Source organism: Pan paniscus, chromosome 4 (assembly GCF_029289425.2).
Source record: "Pan paniscus chromosome 4, NHGRI_mPanPan1-v2.0_pri, whole genome shotgun sequence".
NCBI lineage: Eukaryota > Metazoa > Chordata > Mammalia > Primates > Hominidae > Pan > Pan paniscus.
Window position 1 is genome coordinate 118,474,228 of NC_073253.2, and position 18,144 is coordinate 118,492,371.

Genomic DNA, 18,144 nt, shown 5'->3' on the forward strand with positions numbered 1-18,144 from the left:
CAATTTCTCTTTGGGGTTACAGAGTAGAAAACTGCAGGCAAGCTGCTTCTTTGATGGCTCACTCCTAAAAATCTCTTTTTGTTCTTTATCTATTTGAACTGACAGTGATCAGAGCTGCAGCAGGACAGGGCTCTCTGGAGAAATCACCTTCCCCCTGCCTATTGACAGATCCCTCTGTTCTGCATCAGACGGGCTTTGTCCCATCACAGGCATCCAGGCCTTGGAAGGAGCCACCCATTAAACCTCTTGAGCTGGTAAAATCTGAAGCCACTTTGGAGTGTCTGTTCTGATTAGGCAGGATGAGAGGAAGCCCATCACCCTGCAGGCCCCGCTCCCTGGTCTCAATTTTCTCTCTTGCCTCCACCAGGTGCGAGAGGTGTGAGAGGAGCTTCACGCAGGCCACCCAGCTGAGCCGACACCAGCGGATGCCCAATGAGTGCAAGCCAATAACTGAGAGCCCAGAATCAATCGAAGTGGATTAACTGATTGACTGGTTGGAATTAAACTGCAAGGAAAGTCATGATTAAATGTCACGGACACTTAAGCAAAACCAAAGATTTCCTCTGAGCAACTTTCAATCAGTCCCAGAAAACCAAAAGCAGTAATAAAATAAGTAAGATGTTAAGAGATATTGATCCTGGCATGGAAGTCAGACCAGGAAAGAGATTATTTATTTATGACTTAGGGATGAGACTTATTTCAGTGGACAACTAACCTGGGATGGTTAACATTTCCAGTCCCACCGTGTATTTTGCTTTGTTTCTAAAAAGCTTTTTAAAAACTGTTATTTAATACCAAAGGGAGGAATCGTATGGGTTCTTCTGCCCACCGTTGTGACTAAGAATGCACAGGGACTTGGTTCTCGTTGCATCTTTTTTTAGTAACATGTTTCATGGGGACCCATTGTACAGCCCTTCATTCTGCTGTGTCGGTTTGGCCTGGCCTGACACTGGCTGCCCCAGCGGGGACCACAGAAGCAGACCGAGAACCTTCGCTGAGTCAATGCTACCTTCAGCCCCAGACGCATCCCATTTCCATGTCTTCCATGCTCACTGCTCATGCACTTTCTACACGGTTTCTTCCAAACAGCCTGGTCTTGATGCAGGAGAGTCTGGAAAAGGAAGAAAATGGTTTCAGTTTCAAAATTCAAAGGAAAAAGTTGAGGACTTATTTTGTCCTGTCAAGATTGCAAGAACATGTAAAATGTACGGAGCTTCATAATACGTTATATTGTTCCGAAGCAGCTCGTTGAGAAACGTTTGTTTTCAATAACATTTTAGCTTAAAAAAAAAAAAAGAAAATGAAAATAAAGTTCTTTGGTCTAAGGCTGGAGATAAGGTGTTAGGCTTCATTGTAATTTTTTTAGTTGTTTCTGTGAAAGTGTTGAACATGTGAACAAAAATAGTGCCAAACCCCATCGGCAAGGCCCTTTTAGCAATTTTATCTTTCTTCCTCTTGCAGATGAACCCCAGGAGCCCCCTTTCCTCTCTCCTGAGTGTGGGAGGAGCATGTCTACAAACACAAGTGAAAATAGCCCAGACAAGGAGACTTTGAGAGGAGGAACCATGGAGAAGGTTGTGGTTAGAACAGATAGCCCAGGAGCAGCTAATTTTATCAATAGAATTACTTTTTCTTTTCTCGAGATTGATTAATTGAAAGAGAAGGAATTCTCCACACAATTTCACTATTCTTTGAGTGCTTAGAATGTGAGTTTAATTTCAGCTAGCCTGTTGGTGGTTCAACAGTGGTGCTCAATGAAATTGGGTCACATTTAATGAAATGATCTAGTTTTGGGAAGAACTGATAGCTCCCAGCAGCATCTCAGCGACTGTCTACCTCGATGGCCAGTTTAGATAAAAACTGTTCAGTTTTATCTAGAGTGTTTAATAACAACAGTTTCTGTTTGTAAATTTCATCATCACCTGATATCAGGACACAGTCTTTTAAGGAACTCCTTGTCTTTGAGCTTTCCCATTGTCTTCCCTCAATAAAAATGAGACACATAACTGAACTCACTACTAAAAGGCAAGGATACTGTGTGGTTTAGTTTAATCTATTATTATGTATCTGGCTCTCAGAAAATCTCTCTTCCCTTTTAATTTTGCTTCTCTATTCCTTAGCACCCCAGCTACCACATTTTAAATGGAATTCAACAGGATCTAATTAATAAGTGTTTATAGTTATTATTTATATATGTATATATACATATATACACATAATAATAATCTCTAGAACCCTGGGCCATAATGAAAAATATGGCTAATTCTGACCTCTGTTGCCCAATCTCAAGCCATTCACCTAGAATTTTCCTCCAGTTCTTACTGTCTCCTGGTCATGAAAGTAGTAAGGAATCTATGCTGCTGTATAACAGTAGCTGATTGAAACTATTCTCTCTGGTAGTTAGGAATGTGTTCTGATTTTACAATTCCCTGCCCTAAGTGATGGATACGTTTGCAAACAATGTGCGTCACTGGGAAGGGTGAATGAAATGTAGCCATATTAACCTGAAACCTGCAAGAAAAGGACAGATCAGCTTCACAGATGAGTAAGCTGTTCCATTTGTTAAGGTTGAAAGATTTACTCAAACTTTTTGAAAACAACAGTAGGGAATCACCTGTATGTTTCTAATTTTTTTTTTTCATTTGAAAAATCAGCTCAGCCATTTGCCACATTTCACAGTGGAACACCGTGTACTACTTACTCAGTTCTCATGAGCTTCAGAATGTGGGAGAATGAGAAGGCTTCCCTCCTCCCTTGATGTCTGGCATGGGAAGGTTTTCCTTAACAATGATCTCTCTGCCACCCTGATGGCTTTCCTAGCTGATCCCAAACTTCCACTGAATGTGGCAGTAACCTGTACTCCAAAACACTCTTCTAGTGTTCTGCTCCATTTAAATCTATTTTTATCCTCTATTATTAAGAGAAATTGTTGGCATATATATTCCACCAAATTTGGTCAGAAAATATTTTCTGCCTAATAGAAAATTGGATACTCTAATTTTCCAGGCATGTGGGCACATTCACAATTTTTACATTGCTGTCCTATTGCCAGCTTCTAGCAGACCAGCCTAGGCTGTCTGTCCACAAAGACAGGCTTACACCTGGACATTGACTTGGAACCCTGAAGCAGGTACTGAGATCATTTGGGTCCAAAATGATTTTAATCTAAGTGTATGCTGGGGAGGAGGTTTCTCTTTGAAACTTCCTAACAATTGCTTTAGCCTTTTCTATTTAAAGTGGACACACAGTCCCCTGGGATACAGCAAATGGGTGGTAGAAATTGCAGTCGTAAAATTTGCCAGTTTTTCTTATTAGTAACTTCCTAATTAGTAGTGCTATAAAGAGAGTAAATGCTCTGAATCACTGGGGAAAGGATATTTAAGATAAGAAAGGTAGTCTGTCAGAGCTGAATCAGGGTTTGGCTCTTGAAGCAATCCTTCTTTACTCTTTTCTTTCAATGGGGACAGAATAATAATAATTTTTTCAGAATAAGACTTTTCATCCTAGTGTATGTTCCTTTATTTAGCAAAGAGTCTAAGACGAAAGGTAATGCCAGGGAAAAGTCAGGGTGCAATAGGATGAGAGATGGAGCTGCATACCTTTGCATTTCTGGAAAAATCTCAATATCCCAAGGCAAAGTTGTATTTTCCCCAGGATATGTGCATACATTTTTCATAGATAAGCTTTTCATTTTTGTTTTGTTTTTATCTTTAAAAATGACTTTTTTGGAGGAGATATACTTCTAAAAAGTTATTGTGTGGCTAAAGCTATGAAACTTAATCTCGTATAATTTATATAATTTGATTCAGTTGATACATTTTTTATTGTGTTCATTTAAATGTAGCCTTCTTGGGAAACTATGTATAACAGGAAAAGATCATGACATCATTGTGTCCTCATAGGGCTCATAATTGAATTTTACCTTGTAAAAATTTCATTCTGGTTCGGGTATGCAAAGATTTATACGAACATTTAGCAGTTCATCAATTTTTAAATCAAATGTTCATTGTTTCATTCATTTATTCAACAAGTATTTATTGAACTCTTATTTTATATAAAGACCCCATTTTATGTGTTCACCATAAGCAGCATTATTTAAGTGACTATTCATGATAAAATAATATTCTCCTCCTAAGTGGCTGCTAGTAAAATGGGTATTTTAGTCCTTTAGACCATTGTCTCAGTGAAGTTAAAGATTTTGTTCCAACTGGGAAAATCTGAGAGAGGTAAATTCATCTGGGGACCAGAAAATAGCATATTGCAAAACAAGTTAAGATGCACAACTTGGTTGTCTTTGCTTAACTCACTGGGCTATTGGTTGTTAGCAGCAGTATCAAGAGACCAGGATTAGGGCCTGGGTCTTGGGTTTTTATGACCCCCCTTTCAATGATAAGGCAACAAGTGGGGTACAAGGCTGGAGTTGCTCAGGGAAGGAGATCTGCGACCCTGAATGGGTCAGAGTTGCCTCATTAGTGATAAGCGTTGGCAGTGTAGTCCCTTTCCCCGGTGTGCAGAAGTAACATTATTTGTTTTGCACTAATTTAAAATATAAAATGCAAGTATCTATTGAGTTGTTTAAAATGGGAATCATGGCACGTCTCACAAAGAGGGCATTTCCAGAACAGCAGGGTTAACGGGTCCCTCTGAGTGTACCCAGCAGCCTGCGTTTAGGAGCAAATTCATTGCTCTCATATTAAGGCTATGCATGCCTACAGAAACCAGGCCAGGAATAAGAAATAAATAATCACATTTCCTGAAATGTTTATCTGTTTCTTCCCTGACATGAATTTAATTTTTATTTCCCAGAGCCTTTACTAGATCCTGACATCAGATTTTAAAAGATACTGAGATATATGCTTCTTTAAATGATGACTGTAAGTTCCAGAAATGTTATTCGCTTGTCAGGATCCTTTTAAGGTGAAGAGCTTTGGAAAATTTTATGCGCTAACTAGATACCTGGGTGATCATCAACCCAAAGTTTAAAGTTCTCCCCTCACTAGCATTTATCTGAACTACCACAAAACAACAACACAGGTTACTAGGAAGGCACCTATTTCAGCCCTCCCCAAGATTGCATTCTACAAACCCAAAGATCAGCTGTCAGGTACAACTGGCCAGACAGAGCCAAACTGAAAAGAATATTGCTTTATCTGTGGAAACCTTGCCACAGATGTTTAACCTGTAGTCCCTGGCTGTGTTTGACTTTTAAAATATTTATTTAGTTTCTTCCTTTAAATAATAAATGCCAGATGTTTCATCAGATCAATATGTAAAACGATAACAAAAAATATGTCAGAAACAGGTCCAAGTCATGAAACATTTGAATTGTCTTTCCTATAGACTGAATATGCCACCACTGCACTTAGAAAATCTATGGAGGAAATTTTAATGGAAAAATAAGGACATTCTGCGCTTATTCCCACAGATGTTGATGGGAATGATGATGATTATAAATTATATTGTGCAATTACTGCCATGCCTTGTTCTAATGCTTAATGTGGATTATCTCTTTTAATCCTTAGTAACTCTATAACAAAGATACTATCATTATCCCCTTCTCATATATGCTTAACAGTTTTAGCTTTGTAGCTTCTTTAGTTTTTTTCCTCCTTCAAAGCCATAAACAGGCAATTGTTAAAAGAGGAAAATACTTCTCTATGTAAAGCTTTTTTTTGAGAACAAGAGCTTTTAAAAATTAATAAACACAAGTATAATTTATTTATAAAATGTGTTTGTGGAAACAATACTGAAATGCTATTAAAACACGTATCATTATAGATGCTGATTTTGTCATGCCCAAATCTCATTGCTGGACAGAATTTCAACTATTCCATTGCTGTCAGGCATTGTTTTTGTTTTTCTAAGCAGGAAACTAAAATTCCACATTGAAAGAAAAAAAAATAACCCTCTCAAGTGTGATATACATTAGGACAAATGGCAACAGGCAGGAAGGGCAGGTTGTGTTGGAGAGTGGCCAGAAGAGAATAAGGTTCGAACACTATTGACAGGTAAAAACACATCCTCAACGGGGCTAAGTGAAATCTCGTTTTCTTTCTTTGTTCTGACTGAATGCTAAGTGAGTTACTTTTCAGGCATCAATGGAGTCATTATGCAGTTGTGTGCATTAAGGATATGGGCTTATGTGGTTAGCCTGTTGGTTTAAAGCAGTGAAGTAGAAAGACTGGAGTCATTATAGGTTTGGTTTGTCAAAGGCACAGATAGTGTAGTTACATGCATGAGGTACTCAAGGAACCAGTTCAAGTTCTGGGGCACAATCTAGATGAAACTGTGAGGTTTGTTCAAAAAGTAAGTGTACAAAATTTCATCATGAACTGGCTTTATTACAAGGCAACTCTTTACCGTGGTTTATTGAAACCACAATGTATACTACTTTCCTCCAGATTCTGATTCTAATGGGCACATTTGTTTGTTGAAATGATAAATATATTTTCCTTGTCAAACATGGTGGGTCCTGGTTGATATTTCCTGTTTCCTGCCTTGAAAAACATCCTTGTTGGTGTCTTTCTCCCACTTTGGCACATCACTCCCAACTGAAAGCAGTCTAGATATAAACTTTAACAAGTTGGAGATCTATTTCTACAGCACAACTCTTTCATGTTTAAAAGCAATTATGCCATATCAGGTGATTGCCACATGTTGGGGAAAGCAGCCATCTTAGAGCAAAAGTCTGCCAACCCACAGTCCCTGTTGATCCACATGTGGGCATTGTCTAATGTTAACAAAATCAGCACTTGTAGACTTACTTTCTCTGAACAATCTAGTACACTTCTCTAGTTTCTCCCAACCTGGAGAAAATGTATAGCAAAAGCCAGAGGCAAAATTATTCTCCTTAGCAGTTGTAAGTATTTCATGAAAAAGCCTTCCCCCAGTTTAAATGCAGAGGCTAAGGTGATGACTAACGAATTAAGGAAAACTTTGGCTCAGATCAGCAAAATTATTTTGGAAACTTAATGTCCCAAGTTAATTATTTTTTTTATATCAAGGGGAAGACATCCAGTTCCGTAGGATGCTAAAAGAAGTGTGATATTTAGATGCTATTAGGACATTGTATAAATTTCTTTAATGTGGTTATTTTAAGTTTAGGACTGTAAATGTTCCCTACTGGAATAGAAATATGTCTCTCTCCAACTTTCCACCAAATAAAATGGTTAGAGTGAATGCCCAGTTTCACATCTGCCTTTTGGAGTTTGGAAAGCTTAAACAAGTCAGTTAAGAGAACGAGAAGAATCTCACTGTGGGTCATAAGGAGTGTGTAGTTTGCTGTAAGGGCCACTGATATGACAAGAATGATTATCCCACAGTAAGAATGGGTAAAACTTAATAAAGTTTTCTAACTTTATTAAACTCACATTATTTAATGAAAAAATAGCTGCAAAGGACCAATGAGATCATGCATGCTGCTGTATTCTTGTGATAGAATCTACCAGGATTAAGTTGTATTTAAATGAAAAAACAGGTACACATTTAGAGAACATTGACCAAGAAATGTAAATATATTTGATTAATAAAACATTTTTATGATGACGCGATCTTCCCTTGGATTCTGTCTTTTCCAGTCCCACAGTCATTTTTCAAGCACCATCTGTTTGATTCTAGTGTGCAGCTTAGGCAGTAGGCAGTCAACAAACTCTTGTTGGGGAACTATAAGCTAGAAAATACACCTAGCAAGCAGGAAGGTTGTTAAAATTCAGCCCTGAGGTTTATTCGGATGCATTTGAGATTACTGTTTTCCTTATTCATGTGCTCACATGCTCATTTGCCCGACCAAGTCAGGTGCACAGCTTCTTAAGGAAACTGTGCGCAGAGACCCAGCCACAAATCTGTGGCAGGCTGGACTTGATATTTGACCTCTAACCCCATAAGCCTTGGAGCACAGCAGAAAGCACTTGCCCGGAGAGTGGCCTGGGGCTGTGACTCTTCTGAATGTATGTGATTAGGGGGCTCTCAGAAAGAAAGCCAAAGTCAGCTGTTTGTCTCTTGTTCTGTTGGAAAATAAAATTTCACTTAGAAAAAATATGTGAGCATCTAGGAATAGCAAGAAGGACACTGATGCTGGAGTGGATTGAAAGAGGTGGAAATTGCAGGAGGTAAGGTCAAAGAGTCAAAGTGGGCTGGACCATATAGAGCCTTGAATACTATTGTGAGAACTTGGCATTTCCTCTGCGTGAGGTGGGAAAATCTCATTTTGAGCGGAGGCAGGATGTTATCTGACCCAAAGTGATAATTTTTGCTTCTCTGTTGAGAATAGATTGTGGGAGAACACAGACTGAAGACAGGAGATGGTTAAGAGATTTCAACGCAGCTGAGAGATAGATGATGGTACCTTCCTCTAGTGCAGTAATGGTGAAGGTGGCAGGAAGTAGTTAAATTCTGGATATAATTTGAAAATTGAACAGTATTTGCTGATGGGTTGGATGCTGGATATTAGATAAAGAGAGAAATCAAGGATCACTCTGAGACTTTTTGGTCTAAGCAACTGAAAAGGTGGAGTTTTTAGATTTGGGAGTTTACACTCCATTTTGCATTACTCTTCCTTTTCCATAAGTACCAGGACTATTCCAGTATAATAAATGTGCAAATGATAGTGCATACCAGGCAGCTATCTTACAAAACTGTTGACTGTCCCAGAGTAGCCAAGCTTAGCACCCAGCCCCACCTGGAGCAAAAAGTTGAATTTCATCTTGCTGTTTCTGCTGTAGCACAGGGTTATTCCATTGCCCAAGAATGGCATGCCTGTGTTTTCTTGAGAAAAAATATTACATCAGAAGTGAAGATATACTTTTGAAATAGTGGCACTCTCCATCCATGGGGCACCTGAGCCTCATTCTGGAAATTTTTTAAGGACAGGGTACTCTGGGAATATACATGGACTCTTTACCGTGTCTAGCTTATTTCTTTGCTTACGCTGTAGGCTCAGTGTGGAAGGCAGTACCAATCACAGGGGTGACTGGTGGTTTTCAGCCTCTTGGATGGGACGATTCTGATCACCTTTAATGAGACATCTTGTCTATACACAACTAATGTTTGCCATTCATCCATCCATTCATACATCCTCTTGACAAAGAGTTTCAAAAATCTATGTGCTAAAGTGCTTATATACAAAAATGAATAGGACTTGGTGGGTTACAAAATCTGGATGGGAGAGAAAGACATGTAATCAAGTAAACTATAGAGGTTGTAAGTAGCTATACAGGAACCAGTGGGGACAGAATTGAGTGAGTAGTCAGTTCTCCCTGGAGGGAGGAGGTCTGGTAAATCCAAGGAGTTGCTTTCTGAGATGAGAGTTGAAATGAACAGAGACAAGTGTTTGAATCCCCTACTAAACAGCAACCATAAGGTACGGTTCATGTGGGCTCATTTGGAAGATCTGCCAACTATGTTGATGTCTATCCAGTGTGCCCTTCCCTGGGACATTTGTCTCACATGTGAATCAAAGGTTTTTCTGTTATTGTATATACACACACACACACACACACACATATATATAATTGTTGTTATTGTGTGAATAATACTATTGCACATGGAAACTAAAGAATCTTCCAAAGGTCAACAGCAAACATGGTTCATGGCATTGAGCCAACTTGTGGATATTCTTACCTTTTTGAGGTAATGGACTTCTTCGGGAATGTGATTTTAAAATAGACTGCTCCACAGAAAAGTTTCAGAAACACGCCAAACTTTATATTGAATTTCAAGGAGGGGTGGCTGCACTCCAAGACCCCTAAATCTAAGATCTTGTATTCGGAATGGTGCTTTTCAATAGTCAATTATAGCTTCAAAAGACTGAGCAGAGTTGAAAATAAAGGACCCCTAGTAGATAGTAAAAACAGATGTATTTCTTGATGACTCTAAATAACAAGGAAGAACAGAGAGTTGATTGGCTCACTCTCAAAGCTAGGGAGGCAAGGGACTTAGGAAGCAGAAGCTTCTCTCCCTGTTTATGGTTTAGTATGAGTCCCATAGACACCCAGAAAGAAAACCAGCCTAATCAACCTATTAGTGAGATCACCTTGTTATCATTTATAAGGGTAGCTCATGGCCAGGCAGAGATTTTCCCCGCTTGTTATCATCCGAGATTATTCCCTTTTCCTATCCTCAAGTTAAAAACAAATGTGTATATAGAAATTATGCATGACATGTGCCCAATTGTAAGGAGATACTAATTATTTGGAATCCCAGTTATAACCAAAATTAGTTATTTGACAAATATCAGGTAAAACAGAACATTTAATCCCAAACTTGTCATGCAATAAAGAGTAATCTTACAGGGTCTTTCTTCCAGTTTTCCCTGCTCTCAGGTAGCACACACACACACACACAACACACACACACATACAAGAAATATTAATAATAATCTGTTTTATTTTTAACATCTGTAATAAGAGAATTTCAAGCTTCCATTACTTATACGCTCTTGTGAGTTTTTACCATCTTTGCCATTTGCAGTGGGTTGAATGGTGCCCTATGCCCACAAGATAATTCACAGAACTGTGAATTTGACCTTATTTTGAAAAAGGGTTCTTGCAGATGTAATTAAATTAAGGATTTTGAACTCATCTTGGATTATCCAAGTGGGTCCTAAATCCAATGACAGCGGGTCTTTAGAAGACACAGAAGAAGAGAAGGCATACCAAGGGGAAGTCCACGGATGGAGGCAGAGATTGGAGCTATGTATCCACAAGCCAAGGAATGTCTGGAGCCACCAGAAACTGAAAGGGAAGAAAAGATTATTCCCTAGACCCTTTGGAGGGAGGATTGCCTTGCTGATGCCTTGATTTCAGAACCCTGAAGCCTCCTGAACTGTGAGATAATAAATTTCTGTCATTTCGGTTATTTGTCATGACAGCCCTAGAAAACTAACACACCATTATAGTTCATAACCCAACATCTTGCAAATAAGAAATGGGTAATAGTTAAATTTTGATCAAATTCACTTTCAGGAAATTCTCTTCATCAGGATAATTTCATTTCGTCTTACTCTTATTGGTCAATAAGGCTTGCCATGTTGCTTTTGCAACACAGAATGATAACACTCTCTAATGACAACTGTTCTTAAATATGACTGCAAGTACTTGGATTTTATGGAATCTGTGTACCACTGACCTCAGGGCAAAGCTCTTTTTGCAAACTGATTTTCATTCACTTGATAACTTTTATTTTATTTTATTTTATTTTTGCGACAGTGTCTCACTCTGTTGCCCAGGCGGGAAGCGCAGTGGCAGATCTCAGCTCACTGTAACCTCTACCTCCCAGGTTCAAGTGATTTTCCTGCCTCAGCCTCCAAAGTACCTGGGATTACAGGCATGGGCCATGATGTCCAGCAAATTTTTGTATTTTTAGTAGAGATGGAGTTTCGCCATGTTGGCCAGGCTGGTCTCAAACTCCTGACCTCAAGTGATCCGCCCACCTCAGCCTCCCAAAGTGCTGGGATTACAGGCATGAGCCATGGCGGCTGGCCATTCATTACTTTTTTAATCAGTTCAGGCTGCTATAACAAAATGTCATGGACTATGTGGCTTAAACAGTGGACATTTATGTCTCACAGTTCTGGAGGCTGGAAAGTCCAAGATCAAGGTGTTGGCAGTCGGTTCCTGGTGACATCATGCTTTCTAAGTTGCAGATGACCACTTTCTCACCCCACCTGTAAACTGGGGCTTCAACATACAAATTTTGGGGGCACAAAACATTCAGTCCATAACACTGACGATTACTTGATTTTTAAAGTTTTACTCTTTGCAGAGCATACATGTAGCACACCGATTTTAGACATATATTTGAAAGAGTTATACATTTTAAAATAAAAAACATTTAAAAATTAGTCATAATTTTTTTCATGTAAACTATAGGAATGATAGTGTCTGTAAACTTTCCCCAAATTATCTTCCTGAAAAGGCATTTGGTCATCCGGCTTCATGATAGATAGCTTGAGCTGTAGTTCTGTTTCTTCATCTTGTCAGTTTCTTTTCTTTTTCTTTATTTCCTTTCATTCAAAACCCTTAATCCCCAATTGTAAGTTATTGGCAATGGCAGCAGCTATTAATCGCTCTGTGAGAGTTGTTGACGTTCAGGTTAAACACGAACCCAAGAATTAAGGAGAATTTTTGCACTGAAAATTACTGTCAGCACTCTGTTGGACTCTAACCTGAAGAACTCTCATTTCAATTTGAGAGTTAAAAGCAAGTGATTTCCTAATCTACTCTAGTTGTATATGGCTACAGAAGGTACTTCTTCCTATTCTGTTGTAGCATTTGTTTATTGTTTTAACATGTGTCCAATAATACAGCATTGTGTCTTTTTCCCTCCAACAAACGATAAAAATGATCAAGTACCAGAAAAGTTTGGCAGTTAGACATTTGCATTCCAGTTTGGGCTGATTAAGGAATTATGGTTTCAACTTAAAAATTACAATATCTTAGCATTGATTATAGAATCAGAGTGTTCTCAACTGTTTGACAACCACAGAGCTCATTGTGAGCAGTCCATATAAATACAGCCCACTAATGTTAGGTACACTTAAAAAAATGCATCACTGGGATATTAAATCTTGGGATGAGGGTGCAATGTTTTGAATCATGGACATGTCCTTCTATTTTGTCCCTCTTTGTAGTCAATTCCCTTTGCCATGTAAGCTTGTAGTTTGGGTCACTAAAGAGGTGGAGTCTATTTTCCCACACCTCAAATATGGGCCAATTTTGGCTTGTTTGGCCAATAGAATGTGGCGGCAGTGACAATGTGCTGGTTTTGAGCCTAGGCCTTGAGGTTTTGCATGTTTCTGCTTGCTCTTTTGCACCTCTTTCATTGCCATGAGAATATGCCTTGGGTAGGCAGCTGGAGGAGGAGAGACACTTGGAACTGAGCCAAGTTGCCCCAGTAGCCCCAGCTGATCACCAGCCAACGCCTAAATGTATATGAGCCCAGCCAAATTCAACAGTGCTACCAAACTAATCCCCAAATGATTCTAGCTACATGAGCGATATGTAAATTGTGCTTGCCACAGAGTTTTTGTGATCCTTTGTTGCCTGGAATAACTATGGCAATAGATCATCAATACCATAGCCAACAGAGCTTGGCGTGGAGAACCAGCATGCTTGTATTTGCCATTGCCTTTTTATACGGCTCATGCAAAAGACAATCAGTGGCTGTGAGTTGATTATGTTTACAGTTTTCATTGTTTCCTTCAGCATTTAATTAAGTTTTGGAGGCATATTTTTGGCCACCTACTGTTCTTTGTGAATGAAGCTAGATATGGATTGATACTTAAGGACAATTATCTTACTCTTATTCTTGCTGCATGCGTAGCTAGTGCCCCTTCAATACTCAAACTAACTCATCTTTCCATCTATATCATAGCTCATAAAATGATTATTAACAAAATCTCTTCTGTAGTATGTTCTCTCACTGTTTTTGTTTGTTTGTTTGTTTGTTTTTGAGACTGAATCTTGCTCCGTTGTCCAGGCTGGAGTGCAGTGGCACAATCTCGGCTCACTGCAACCTCTGCCTCCCAGGTTCAAGCAATTCTTTTGCTTCAGCCTCCTGAGTAGCTGGGATTACAGGTGCATGCCACCATGCCTGGCTAATTTTTGGATTTTAGTGGAGACCGGATTTCACCATGTTGACCAGGCTGGTCTCAAACTCCTGACCTCAAGTGATCCACCCACCTTGGCCTCCCAAAGTGCTGGGATTACAGGCATGAGCCACTGTGCCTGGCCTGCTCTCACTATTGATTAGAAGAAAAAGTCATCACATTTCTCCCCAATCTGTATTACATATATGTTGAATTTGTATACTGTAGAGCAGTGGTTTTGTCCAACTGCAAGGTGAAATATCTTCACACATGTTTTGTTTACTTACTTGACAAACATTTATATAGCCGGTACCTTGTGCCAGGCACTGTCCTAAGTGCTTTACAGTATCGATTTACTTAGTCCTCTTAGCAGCTCTAGGTAGGTACTATTATTATCCCTATTTTACACATGGGGAAACTGAGGCATAGAGACATTAAGTATCTTGCCCAAGTTCATATTGCTAGCAAGTGGTAGAGTTGGGATGTGGATTTAGGCACTCTGAAGTCCACTCCACAGTTCGTGTTTTCCATCACTACACGCGATAGTAATTGCTCCTCCACACTTCATGTCGTTGTTATGACGTGAAACCCATGATACCATTTGAAAAGGGAGCTTCTCCAGTAGCTTGTTCTGCTTTCTTGCCAAACACAATATCCATCAATAAGTATTTAGCTGGCTCTAGAGGCTTATTGGCAATGATGTGACTTGTTTTGCTGTAGAGAAGGACACTTTAAATGACAGCTCTGCACTTTTGGTCTCACCTATGCCTTGGCAGCACAATTTGTAAACTTTTTACTGGAAAGTATTATTTTGCACTTGTTTCAGAAAAACTCTGTTGGTTTATCAGGAAGGTTGTTATGCTGTGTTTAAAAATAAGGGGAAAGCTTGAGTTACTTCATGACCCTATATGACAAAGTTTCATAACAGAAAATGCACTGGAGACAAGGGGTGAATGCATGAATAATCTTATAAAATCTATTGGATTTACTTGTCCCAGTCTATCTGTCTGTCTATCTATCTATCTATCTATCTATCTATCTATCTATCTATCTATCTACCTATCTCTCATCTATCTAAATATATATGGAGAGAGGTAAAATATTTATACTTGAGTTTTGGTGATCATTTGCATTTACATTACCCTGAGTGGTATGTTTTTACTACTATTTTATTACTTTTTTGCATTTCAGTATACTCCCTTGGTGTGTGTGTGTGTGTGTGTGTGTGTTTGAATTGGGAATAAAATAACACAAAATTGAGAGGCAGCAGAGAGTTAAAGTTTATGGATTTAAGCCAGATTGCCTGGAGTCAAATTCCAAATTCAGCAGTTGATCTCTCCCTGACACAGTTTTCTCATCTATAAAATGGAGATAATAATAATAATAATACCTACCTAATGAGAGGTAGGTATTGATTTTGAAAATTAAATGTGTTCACTTGAAACAAGTATATCTGGTGTATATGTATGTGGCATATAGTAAGTGCTTTGTAAATACTTGCCATCTAACAAATGAAACATGTATGGATAACAAAAATGAAAATGTAACAGTTGTAAATAATAATACATAAATATAATGAAGAACTGTACCCTGTTGACTGAAAGTTAGCCGTGACAAAATGACAACATGGAATCCTAATAGTGTTCGTATAACTTTTAGGAACATAATAGTTATTGAGGACAGAATGAGATTTTTTTTTTTTGAGATGGAGTCTCGCTCTGTTGCCCAGGCTGGAGTGCAGTGGTGCAATCTCAGCTCACTGCAACCTCCGCCTCCCAGGTTCAAGTGATTTTGCTGCCCCAGCCTCCCAAGTAGCTGGAATTACAGATGCATGCCACCACATCTGGCTATTTTTTGTATTTTTAGTAGAGATGTGGTTTCGCCATGTTGGCCAGGCTGGTCTCGAACTCCTGACCTCAGGTGATCCGCCTGCCTTGGCCTCCCAGAGTGCTGGGATCATAGGCCTGAGCCACCACGCCTGGCCAGAATGAAATTTTTTAAAAACCTATAACGAACCTTACATTGCAAATTTGTGACCTGTATATAAACAAAATTGCCTCTTACCTTTTCCTCTACTACTGGCAGACCACATTCAGGTTACTGTTGCTGCATAACCAATTCCCCTAAATTTTAGCAGCTTAAAACAATCTTTATATTTTGCCTACAATCTTGTGGATAAGGAATTTGAGAAGGGTTCTGCTGGGCAGTTCTTGTTTGGAATCGTCAAGCAATGGCAACCAGCATTTGGATGGTGCTGGATCATCTGAAGGTTTGACTGGGCTGGATGTCCAAGATATTCTAGTGTGGCTTGCAGTTGATGCTGGATATCAGCTGGGAGATTAGCTGGGACTACTGAACAAAGTGCTTAGACATGGCCTTGCTAGCGTGGCAGTCTTAGGGGAGTTTGACATGTCACATAGTGGCTGGCTCCCCCAGGGTAAGGATCCCAGGAGGACCAGCCTTGGAAGTCACATAACATCACTTCTGCCATATTCTATTGGTTGAAGCCTGCCCAGATTCAAGGGAGGGACCATTGACCCCACCTCTTAGTGGGAGAAATGTCCAAGAATTCTGGGGCCATGTTTTTAAATTGTCACAGAACACTTAATAGAATTCCAGTAACTACTACAGATCTGTAGAAACATTCCTCTGGGATGTGTATATCTAGGCTATTCAATTCTAGTTTCTTTAAATTTGTCGTAAAGGTCTAATGTTTTACCATGTGAGCCATTCACAGAGGTTTATTCTGAGTCTTTTATAATAGAAATATCCCAGGGCCAGGGCAAGGAAAACTCAGAAATCAGGTAAAACTTCGAAAGAGTGAGGAGAATCCAGTGAAATTTATTGAAAGCCATCGGTAGTAAAAAGTTCATCTCCTTGATGCTTGGAAGTCTCACTAGTCCTGCAACCACAAGTCATTTAAACAGCTCCCCTTAGGGACTGCCTCAGATCAACTCAGCCTTTCCTTAGACTTGGGAAATGAATCGCTGTTTCTTGGGCCTGTTACTTCTCCAAGTAAATCTTGTACATAACTCTGGAAAAAAAAATACCTCTTCATACCATATTCTGTTTTAGTTCTCCTGCACGCACTGCCCATTCCTCAGTTTCCCTGACTTTGAGTCTTCAAGTACCTCTTGACTGGACCCCCCTTTCTTAGGAGCAGTAAGAGATCTGATCCATTGAGTCCTCAATATGAGGGCACCGCCTACATAGAACAGGCCAAAGCAAGTGCTCTAATATAAATTGTTCTTCAATGAATCCACGTGGAAATAGGCCAATATCCACAGCTGGATGAGATCTGTTTTCAGGTTTGGAAATAGTTTGCTTTCTAAAAGTTGACATTGTCCATGGGACAAATATATTTGATATCTCCCATTGCTACTGACTGGGGGCAACTTTGATGAATATGCGTTGGACCAAATAAAAAAAGAGGGCCACTAGTACCCCCAGATGAAGCAAATAAGCTGGATTCATTGTGGAAATTCTTTGAGTCTCACAAAGTCAGGTTAGAAGAACCATGAATAGATTTGGCTCATATTTTAAAACACCATCTCCTACAGTTAAGAGCATCCTCCTGCATCCTGCTCTTCTTCCTACTTTCCAGCTTCCTTTTCCATGTAAGATGGCTTTCCTGGAATGCCTTGTTTTCATGTGTGCCCTGAGCACCAGCCTGCTAAGGCAACACTGCTCTTCGGCAGGCTGCGTCTTCATGAACATGGCGGCCACGAGGCAAGACCTGGATCCCAGCCTGCTCTCCTGCTTTGGACAGGAGAAGCCTTAAGGAGTTAGAATTCACCTAAGCTCACCGGTACCCAGAGTTCTGTAGCTGTCATTCTGCAGCATTTCCTTGCAGCCCTTTTCCTCTGGGTCAGGTTTTGAAAGTACTCAAACTCCACAGGCCTGTGTTTTGGATGTGAATTTGAGTCTTACTGCTTTGTGGTCTTCTGGCCAATCATGAAGCCCCTTTGATTAAAAACAAAGGAGTCAAGAAGAGGCTAAGGTTTTCTTGACATCAACAAGCTCTTCAAAGCAACATTTCAAAAAGTGCTAATGACTCAGACCAGATGGAGTCTATTTCCATGAAAAAGCTGAGTGTCTAAAGAAGCAGGAAGTAAAGCTCATGCAGACCACTGTCTTTTGGTTTTCCGAACTCCAGCCTCACTCCAAACACCACCAAGCTGCATCCTGCCTTCTCTCTTCTGTCTGCTTGAACTGCCATTGCCCTTCAGCTTTTCAAAGAAACCGGACTTAGCCCATATGGAAAATAACCTCAGACTTCAAACCTGGACTGGGATTCTTAGACTTCTTTGGTTACCAAAATGCTTTCAGTTCAAAGTAATCTCTTATTTAACTTTGATTTTTTTTAGTTGTGGAAAATATGCATAACATAAAACTTACCACTTTAACCATTTTTAAGTGCACAGTTCAGTGGTATTAAATACATTCACATTGTTGTTCAACCATCACCACCATCCATCTTTAGAGCTATTTTGTCTTCTCCAACTACAAGTCTGTACCCATTAAACAGTAACTCACCATTCCCCCTCCTGCTAACCCTT

The 18,144-nt window shown here is 39.5% G+C and overlaps 1 protein-coding gene across 1 annotated transcript in view; it reads left to right on the forward strand.

The window, feature by feature from the left end:
- Positions 1-7,550, forward strand: part of PRDM6 (PR/SET domain 6) — a 105,563-nt gene extending 98,013 nt beyond the window's left edge. The window contains exon 8 of the mRNA XM_034960414.4: positions 368-7,550. Coding sequence (XP_034816305.2) covers positions 368-482 — 115 coding nt within the window. The 3' untranslated portion in view covers positions 483-7,550. The remainder of the gene's footprint in view (positions 1-367) is intronic.
- The last annotated feature ends 10,594 nt before the right edge of the window (positions 7,551-18,144 follow it).